We start from the raw sequence: 9,861 nt of genomic DNA, 5'->3' as shown, positions 1-9,861 counted from the left end.
TCCAGCAGTTTCCACTGAGCCATTATCATCATGAAGACCTGGTAACAATCTAACTTCTTCATCGAGGGGGCATCACAAAGTTCCTGGAAATATGGAATGACAAGATAATGGAATTTTCCCACAATTTTTCTGAAACCTCTTTGTAGTCTGCCCATTATCTTTTAGACTTGTAGAAATTCTTCATATATTATTTGTACATCCATATAATTATTTTTTCAGTTTGTTATCATAACAGCTTCTAATTTGCTGTTGTTGTGAGCTGTCCAGTTGATTCTGACTCAAAGCTATTCTGCATATGGTTTCTGAGGCAATTACCTCTATGGGAGCAGAAAGCCTCATCTTTCTCCCATAAAGCAGCTGGTGGATTTGAATCACCTACCATGTGTAACCCTCTATGCCACCAGCGCTCCTCTCTCCTCATTTAGGCTTTACCTTTGCAGTGTTGTTTTTGATGAGCTGAAGTTCTCAGTTTTAACGTAGCTGAATTTATCAATCCTTTTGTTTATGGTTCGTACTTCCTGGGCCCTGTTTAAGAGATCCTTTCTGATCCTGAACTACTAAGACAGAATCTCCTACATTACTTTCTGAAATTTGTTCGGTGTTGCCTTTCACATCTAAGCTAATAATCCATATGACATTGACTTTTGCCCTACATGAATACTTAATCATCTCAGCACCATTTATTAAGTAGTATTTAATCCTTTGTCAATTTTTCACGTATGTGAAAGGTTTCCTTCTTTCTCTGTATTTAGTTCTATTGGTCTATTCAATTATCGTTAAGACAAGACCACCCTATCTTAATAGCGTATAATAACAAGTCATTAGTTTTGGCAGGATAGTATCCCTGCTTTGTTGTTCTCTAGGAATTCTGTGATTGCTTGTGGCCCTTTGTCAAGAATTCAAATTTTACATGATTTCTTAATTTCTATGGAACATTTTGTAACTTATATTAGAATCGCCATGAATCTATAGTTCAGCTAAGGAAAAACTGTCATCTTTTTTTACTTTTAGTCTTCCTATCAAAATTTGTAGTATATCTGTTCATTTTTTAGGTCTTCTTCAACATCTTTCACTAAAATTTTCTAATTTTTATCATAAGGGTTTATACAGCTTCAAAAAATTATTCCTAAATTGAAAAAATTGCCAATGTAAATGGTTATTGTCATTGTTTTTAAGTGCCATCGAGTTGGTTCCGACCCACAGTGACCCTGTATAGGGTTTCCAAGGAGTGGCTGTTGAGCTTGAACCACTGACCTTGTGGCTAAAACTGGCCCTGTGGCCCAGACCTTATTCTACAGAGTCTTGTTTTAAATTCCACTTTGTAACTGCTAATAATGTGTTTGCTGTTTGTTGTTAAGTGATGTCGAGTCAGGTACAGGGTTTCCAAGGAGAGGCTGGTGGTTTTAAACCATTGACCTTGTGGTTCAAACAGACCTTGTGGTCTAGTGCTTATCCTAAAGCTCCACACCCAGACTCTGCTAATCGTTGTTGTTGTTAAGTGCCATCGAGTCAGTTCCGACCCACAGTGACCCTGTATAGGGTTTCTGAATAGTGGCTGGTGAGCTTGAACCACTGACCTTGTGGTTCAAACAACTTTGCATGAAGCCACGTAGCCACATCAGGACTCCTTCTAATAGTGTATATAAATTAATTTTCTTCAAGAGTTTTATAGCGCTTACATTTAGGAGTCCTAGTGGCACTGAAGGGTGAGCCCTAGGCCTCAAGGTTGGTTTGAACCTCAAGGTAAGGGGTTCAAACTCACCAGCTGCTCTTTGGAAACCCTACAGGGTCACTATGAGTCGGAACCTAATATAAGGATTTGTTTTTGGACTCTTAATTCTATTCTAAGGAACTCTGGTAGCGTAGTGGTTACGAACCAGGCTGTGAACTGCAAGGTAAGAAGTTCGAAACTAGCAGCTACTCCATGGGAGAAAGATGAGGCTTTCTGCTCCTGTAAAGATTTACAGCCTCGGAAACCCTGTTCAGGGCCACTATGGGTTGGAACTGACTCGACGGCACTTAACAACAACAACAATTCTATTCTAGTGATTTACATATCTATCCTTAAGCCAATACTGCACAGTTTTTCTTATTTTTGCTTTGTAGTAAGTTTTAAAATTGTAAAGTGTGAGTCTTCCAACTTAGGTCTTTTTCAGTTTTTGTCTGGTTTACTGTAGCTTTTTTCATACGTTTTGAAATGGAGAATTGTGAGTTCTTGAAAATTTTCCTTTTTTAATTTTTAAACAGACTGTTTTAGCTATTTTGTTTTCCTCAAATTTCCACATAAATATTAGGATCAACTATCAATTTTTGTAAAAAAAAAAAATCAGATGGGTTTTGATCATCACATTTGTGGAATGGTTGCCATCTTAACAACATTAAATCTTTCAACCCATGGACGTGGGGTTTCCCCCCGCCATCTATTTAAGTCTTCTTTACTTTCTTTTAACATTGTTTTGTGGTTTTAAGAATATAGGTTTTACACTTACTTTTAAAATGTACTCGCCAATATTCATTTTGATCTTATCGTACCTTGAATTTTAATTTCATTTTGATTATTGTTATTGTATAGAAATTAAATAGATTTTTCTATGTTGTTATTGTTAAGTGCTGTAGAGTAGGTTCCGACTCATAGCAACCCTATATTGGGTTTCTGAGGAGCAGCTGGTGGATTTGAACTGCCAACCTTGCAGTTCTCAGTTCAGCCCTGATTCTACAGTGCCACATAGTTATGTAGTTATATACTGTCAGAAAAGTCCAGTTTATGAAGTTTTTGAGGCTCTAATTCTGTTCTCTGTTGTTTTTTCAGACTCTTGCTCCATTGTGATTTGTGGTTCATTTTGGTTTAGATTGTGAGTTGCTCGTTTTTCTAATAATTTTTGCTGTGGAAATTTAAGGCCTGGAATAAAGCTGAGTTCCTTCAAAGAGGATTATTTTACGTTTCTGCCATTTGCCAAGTGTCGGATCATTTTCTTTTAAATTCTCTGTTTGACTTTTTACTTTGTTGTTGTTGTTTACACCAAATAAGGAGTCCTGATATGGCACTGCAGGATAATGCACTGGACTGCAAGGTCCACTCCTTGGAACCATCAGCCACTCCTTGGAAACCCTATATAGGGTTGTTATGAGTAGAACTGATTCGTTAACACTTAACAACAACAACAACTATATAGCAGAGATACAGTCTATGAATCTATCTAAAGACTAGACTATGAATACATATTTTCATACATGTCATATTCCCCTTTACTCAGTGCCAAAGTTGAGTCTGGTAAGTTTCCTTGCGGTTTTTTTCTGTATAATCAGTTCATTTCTTGTCCCTCTCTATACTGACAGAGGTTTGGGTATGGTCTACTTATACAGGAGTCTACTAGTAGATTCCTGTTTTGTTTAGGTTCTAGGCCTTGCCTCCTGTCTTCCATAACCAATGTAGTCATCAAGGCAAATGATCAAGGTCTCCAGAGTTTAGCACAAACCATCAGGACAAAAACCAGCACAATCAGGTGCTCTAGGAGCCCTGATTTTATTTTTGCTTGTGACTTCTGCAGGTTCCTTTTTTCCATGCCAATCAAATCAGTGCTGACTCATAGCAACCCTGTGTAAGGTTTCCAAGGAGCGGCTGATCGGTTTAAACTACTGATCTTGTGGTTAGCAGTCCAGTGCTCATCTTACAGCACCAAACTAGGACTCCATGCCAGTGCAATTGTTGTTGTTGTTAAGTTGGTTCCAACTCATAGTGACCCTGTATAGGGTTTCTGAGGAGTTTGAACTGCCAGCCTTGCAGTTCAAGCCAGCCTTGCATTCTAGTACAATATTCATGTTAAAAGAATTATAACAAATTATTTTGTAGAGAATTTAAAATGTCCAAATGAAAAGTTATTTAGAGTAACTAATTTCCATACTGTTAGAAGTAAAAAAATCTCTAATTTGTTTTACTTCTGAGCAAGGTGACATTGAAAATATTCAGGAAAAACAATGGTCTACTTTTTTTTTTCCCCCTTAAAAGTCTCCATTGAATCAGATTCTACAACCTTCCTGCGGTAGACTGTGAAAATGGCTACAAGTTCTTTCCCCCTTAGCATTCACACCTTTGAAATGTGTTGCTGCAAACCTGACTCCATAACGTTTCATTTGGGCTGGATACTTGATTTTTTTGACCAAAGGAACATTAACACGCATGATACAAGGAGAAGCTTGAAAAGCACTTGTTTACTCTTATTGTACTTGAAACTCTGAGACCATCATGTGAATGAACCCCGCTAGGCTACTGAAGAATAAGAAATTATGTGGGGGCACCAAGGCCAAAAGTCTGCCTATTATTACCAGCAGATCTACCAACTAAATGTGTAGTACCGTGATAAAGTCAGTAGAAATCATCAGGGCCAGTTCAGACTGGTACAACTGTCTGGTAAAACCAGAGAAATTATAAGCCAAATAAAAAATATTTTAAAGCTATTGAGTTTTGGCTTAAGTGAAAGGTACCTGATAAAGTCCCTGAAGCACATAGTTGTAACCCAAATCTCCTTGTAAAGATTTTGTTGTCTTTATCCTTTGTGTCCTTTCAATATACTTATTCAATCTATATGCTTGAGCAAATAATCCAAGAAACCAGAGTACATAAAGAAGAATGTGGCATCAGGATCAGAGAAAGACTTATTAACAATCTTCACTGTGCAATATGAATATGACAGACACAACCTCACTTGCTGAAATTGAAGAAGACTTGAAGCATTTATTGAGGAAGATCAAATCCTTCTGTATGTATAACATTGCAACTAAAGAAAAATTCTCACAACTGGACCATAAATGGAGAAAACATCGAAGTTGTCAAGTATTTAATTTTACTTAGATCCATAATCAAAGCCCATGAAAGCAGCAGTCAAAAAATTAAATGACGTCATCTTTTCTGTCTCCATTTCAGGCCTCACTGCTTCTCTGGGTGGAGTCCCGCTCTCCGCTCTTCTCCACTGATGGTCCCAGGGCCCTCTGCTCCTAGACTGAAAGGTTAATTACTCCCCTCCTTGCTATAAAATGTCCACCTTTACATTTCCAATCCTCACAATCAGTCCTGGTAAAAATTATTCACTATTGCGTCACAAGAGACCCATCTGCATTTCTTTTCATCAGCCCTTCCTAGACAGGTTGGATACTACTCACTGGAGACTCTACTATCCTCCCCGCCCTGTGGATCTAGGTTCTCTCTTGAAAGCTTGTAAGCTGGGGACTTCATATCCAGAGAGGGAAAGGGGCTGTGCGCTGAGGACTGTGGGGTGCGGGGCAGGCTTGCAGGGTATACCCTTTGGTTGGGTGATTATGCATGGATGGGATGGTAACTATGGCAATGAAATGATCAATGATAGAATGAATGTAAAACTAATGTTCTCCCATGTAAACTATCACACAATTAAAAAAATTAAATGACATATTGCATTACACAAATCTTCTGCAAAAGACCTTCCTAAAGCATTACAAAAACAAAGATGTCACTTTGAAGATTAAGGTGTGCTTGACCTAAGCCATGTACTTTTGGTTACCTCATGTACATTCAAAAACTTTCCTGTGAATAAGGAAGAACAATGGATGCTTTGAATAACGGTACTGGCGAAGAATACTGAATATACCATGGAATTCCAGATGAAGGAACCTGTTTCAGAAGTATAGCAAGAATGCTTCTTAGAAGTGAGGATGGGAAAACTTTGTCTCATGTACTTTGGACATGTTATCGCATAATGAAGGAGGACATCATGCTTGTTAAAGTAGAAGGTCAGTGAAAAAGAGGAAGGCCCTGAATGAGATGGATTGAGTTAGTTGTTGTAACAGTAGGCTCAAACATAGCAGTAATCCTAAGGAAGGCACAGAACTTGGCATTGTTTTGTTCTATTATATATAGGGTCGCTATGAGTTAGAGCCAACTCAATACCACATATCATAAAAATGGTAATTCACCAAGATACCAAGATATCCATGCAAGTCAATTTGCCCTTAAACATTCTTACAAATTCTCGATATAAAATTTAAATCATAGTCATTAAATTATATCCCATATATGTGTATACAAACAAATTAGAGGAGATGAGTATATAATTGATTTTATGAATACAAAGTCCATTTAGACAATGACAAAGGAAGTCTAGGATATTTTCAGTGGCAGGGGGAGCCAATCTCAGCTACAAGGGACAGAGGTAAAAGAAATTACTGGTGTGAAAAGACCTGGGGGTTTGAATTGACCTTAAATTCACTATCAGCTAATACTGTGAAATGAGTCACTAGAAAGTCAATTCAATATTAGTTACATTCACAGAAATCTCAGCCTTGAGAACTGTGATCTGCTCTGGGCATTATGCTTTAAGAAGGATAACAACAAAGTAGAATGTGAAGAAGAAGATTCCAGGAGGATGACTCATGCAGAAATTATTTTAAGATGAGGCCCAGTTAAGGAACTGCCATCTAGTTTGGGGAAGACCAGGCTACAAATACCTGAAAGGCAGTTATAGAGAAAGACATACACAAAGTGTTCTTCAAACATTTTCAGGACAAATCTAGAACCAACAAGTGTGATTTAGAAGTTAAGATGAAACAGTTTCTAGACCCACAAGGCAACCCAGCATCAATGGCTGCTCTGTGGAGTAGGGAAGCCTAGAAGAGCTCAGGTAGTGGAGGCTGGAAAGACATTTGTCAGGGACATGGTAGAAGGGAGTGTTGCTCTGTCTGGATGTCGCTGGTGAGCTTGAACCACCAACTTTGCAGTTCAAACCAACCTTGCAGTCCAGAACATTAGCCCATGGTGCCATACCAGGACTCCCTGGGTAAGTGTTGTTGTTAAGTACTATGGAGTCGGTTCTGACTCAGAGCAACCCTGTACAGAGTTTCCGAGGCTGTAAATCTTTATGGGAGTAGAAAGCCTCATCTTTCTCCCGTGGAACAGCTGGTGGTTTCAAACTGCTGACCTTGAGGTTAGCAGCCTGATTTGTAACCAATACACTACAGAGTTCCTTGTTGTTTGTTGTTAAGTGCCATCGAGTTGGTTCAGACCTATAGTGACCCTGTGTAGGGTTTCTGCGGAGCAGCTGGTGAGCTTGAACTGCCAACCTTGCAGTTCAAATGGCTTTGCAGTCTGGCACATTAACCCACAGCGCCACACCAGGACTCCACCAGAGCTCCTTAGGACTCTATAAATAAGCCTCAGGGAAACTAATGATTAGAGGTAACCCAATATCCATCAGCTCCTAAATTACAAACCTTACTAAAATGAAGTTGTATTTTCTCCTTATTAACCTTAATTTTTGAGGATTGTCATCCTGTTATAGAGTAGGCGCTCATCTTAAAGCTGTGCTAAATTTTAGCCAAGACAGCTTGCTCTTTTATTAGTTCTCAAATTGATTTAGAGGCAATCTTTTTAGATAGAGAAGCTTGCAGGGCCCACTTTCCCCCTCTCAGTCAGTAACTACCACTCTGAGATCACTAGGCTCCCTCTATCCCTCAGTATCTCAATGCTTATAGCTTACTCTAACCACACTCTTCATGGGACACTCCTTGAGGGACAATTCTCCTAAGAAGGGGCTGAAGAGCATCTCTTTAGGCCTCTACAGAGAGCTCTGCTACCTGTGTATTTTCTTCCTGCCCCAGTGGCATGTCCTGGGATGAAAGCATGGCCCGTCATTTGAGAAGTTAGTTTGAAAATGGAACCTCCTACCTTGACAAGTGAAGCATCTGATGTGGAAATGGTTGTTGTGGACTCGAACCACTTCCCCTTTGCATGTGTCTCCACATCGGTAGCACTGGATGACATTGGAGCTGCCCCGGGGATTGTAAGGATTCTGCTGATAAGGTACTGCAGAAAGAAACAAAGAGACTAGTATTCAGAAGGGTCTAATTCTTTACAAACTATGCCATAATATATTACCATAATCTTAACTGAAAGGAAAAACAAAATGGGTGGAAATGATTAGCGAAGTAATGTATCACATCATCAAGTTGCGTATGCCTAGCTAAGATAGCATTAAAAGGTGAGTGGTGCTAAGATGTGAGTCCATATCCTCCTTATGCAGGCAGAAACCTCTGAGTGAGCATAATCCTTTCTTGCAGCAATCGAGGAAAAAATCATGAATGAAGAAAAATAGAAGAAGTAGAGATGGGAGTAACTGATTTCAAGGTCAATGATCCAGAAATATCCTGCATCAACATCAGGAACCAAACTTCTTAAATGGACCTTGAGTCTTGCCATTTTCTCATGGATCTCAAAGAAATAGGTGGCTGACCCTGTTTCCAATCAACCTTGGAGTTGAGAAAGTATGTTCCTTTTCACATCGATCAAATGAGGATGGCCAATGGTAGCTCAGGCTTTCTATAAAAGAGGCACTAAGAGGGGCCCTCTGGTTAAAGAAGTCTGACTTAAGATGGGAATTTATCTTCAGGCAGCCCCTGAAAAGCTCTTCCCATAAGACTGAGAAAATGTCAAATGTGTATAATTAAGATAAACGGACTGGTAGAGATTATGAAGGGGCTGAAGTGACTGGGAGTGGGGCTGGGATGGTCAGCACTGATGATGCCCAAGAGTTCCTCGAGTCCATTGAACCTATTATTATTGTCTTGTTAAAACCTCAAGGCCACTTTTCTAGATCTTCTTTTTCTATGATGTCTTTGCCTGCTCTTTCTAACTTTTGGTCATCTGTCATGTGATGATAATAGTTGCCTACTGAAAACACAGTTTCATAGTTGAGGATGCTAGCAGCTGTCTGATTCAATCTCATTATGAGGTTGACGTAACTTTGCTAGTGAGGAACTGAATCTTTTCTCTTATGGGCAACCCAGAGTGGTGGAGTGAGCGCTATTCAGTTTCATAATTTTCACTCAACTATGAAGTAAAAGGCCAAAAACTTCTGTTTATATCATGTTACAAGAAGACTCACTCTTGTCCTGGCTATAAAGATAACTGCCTGATTGAAGAGAAATTGCTGTTAACCAGTTACATGCATGTGAAAGTTGGACAGTGAATAAGGAAGACTGTAGAATTGAAACATTTAAGTTATGGTGTGGGAGAAGAATATTAAAAGTATCACGGACTGCCAGAAGAACAAACAGATCTATGTTGGAAGAAGTACAGCTACAATGCTCCTTAGAAGCCAGGATCTCTTGTACTTTGGACATGTTGTGAGGAGGGACCAGTCCTTGGAGAAGGACATCATGCTTGGTAAATGGAGGCTCAGCGAAAAGAGGAATACTTCCAATGAGGAATGAGATGGACTGGCATAGTGGCAGCAACAATGGGCTCAAACAGACCTGCAATTGTGAGGATGGTGCAGGACTGGGCAGTGTTTTGTTCTGTTTTGCATAGGGTCATTATGAGTCAGTACCAACTTGACAGCACCTAACAACTTATATGCATAGACTTATTGTCTCAATTCTGAATAAGTTAGCTTGAACTCACAGAAAACTTGCAGAACTTAACTGATCACCAAGTTCAGGGGTTCTTGATCTAGAGTGGCATATATTCGTTCATGGAAATTTAGATCTTTTCTTCCAGGCACATGAAGGATGCACATAGTAATTTGTAACTGTGCATACCACTTCCAGTTGGAAGCCTAACAAGTCAATACGTGATCTGCCAAAATGCCTCTCCTAACCCAGTAGGTAGTTAGTGATGTCTTAGCTGGTGTGCAGAATTCATCATCTTGGACCCCTGAGTGAGGAGACATGGAATAACATTTCCAGTTAACCCATGATGAAAATATACCAGGAACAAGATAAAAAGTTTGTTGTCAGAAGCTTCCAAGACTTTTTTTGTTACTGCAGTATAACCTATACTATTTTGATTGATACACCTAAAACAAAACAAAACAAAACAAAAAAACAAACAGCAAG

The 9,861-nt window shown here is 39.2% G+C and overlaps 1 protein-coding gene across 2 annotated transcripts in view; it reads right to left on the bottom strand.

Moving 5' to 3' along the window:
* The window catches only part of ABLIM3 (actin binding LIM protein family, member 3), a 156,308-nt gene that overhangs the window by 82,314 nt on the left and 64,133 nt on the right, over window positions 1–9,861 (bottom strand). For both annotated transcript variants that reach the window (XM_006863855.1, XM_006863856.1), the window contains one exon: window positions 7,694–7,831. In XM_006863855.1, coding sequence (XP_006863917.1) covers window positions 7,694–7,831 — 138 coding nt within the window. The remainder of the gene's footprint in view (window positions 1–7,693; window positions 7,832–9,861) is intronic.

The sequence above is a fragment of the Chrysochloris asiatica genome, unplaced genomic scaffold (assembly GCF_000296735.1).
Source record: "Chrysochloris asiatica unplaced genomic scaffold, ChrAsi1.0 scaffold00057, whole genome shotgun sequence".
Taxonomy (NCBI): Eukaryota; Metazoa; Chordata; class Mammalia; order Afrosoricida; family Chrysochloridae; genus Chrysochloris; species Chrysochloris asiatica.
Note: the sequence above shows the minus strand (reverse complement) of the source record. Positions and strands in the feature narration are given on the sequence as shown.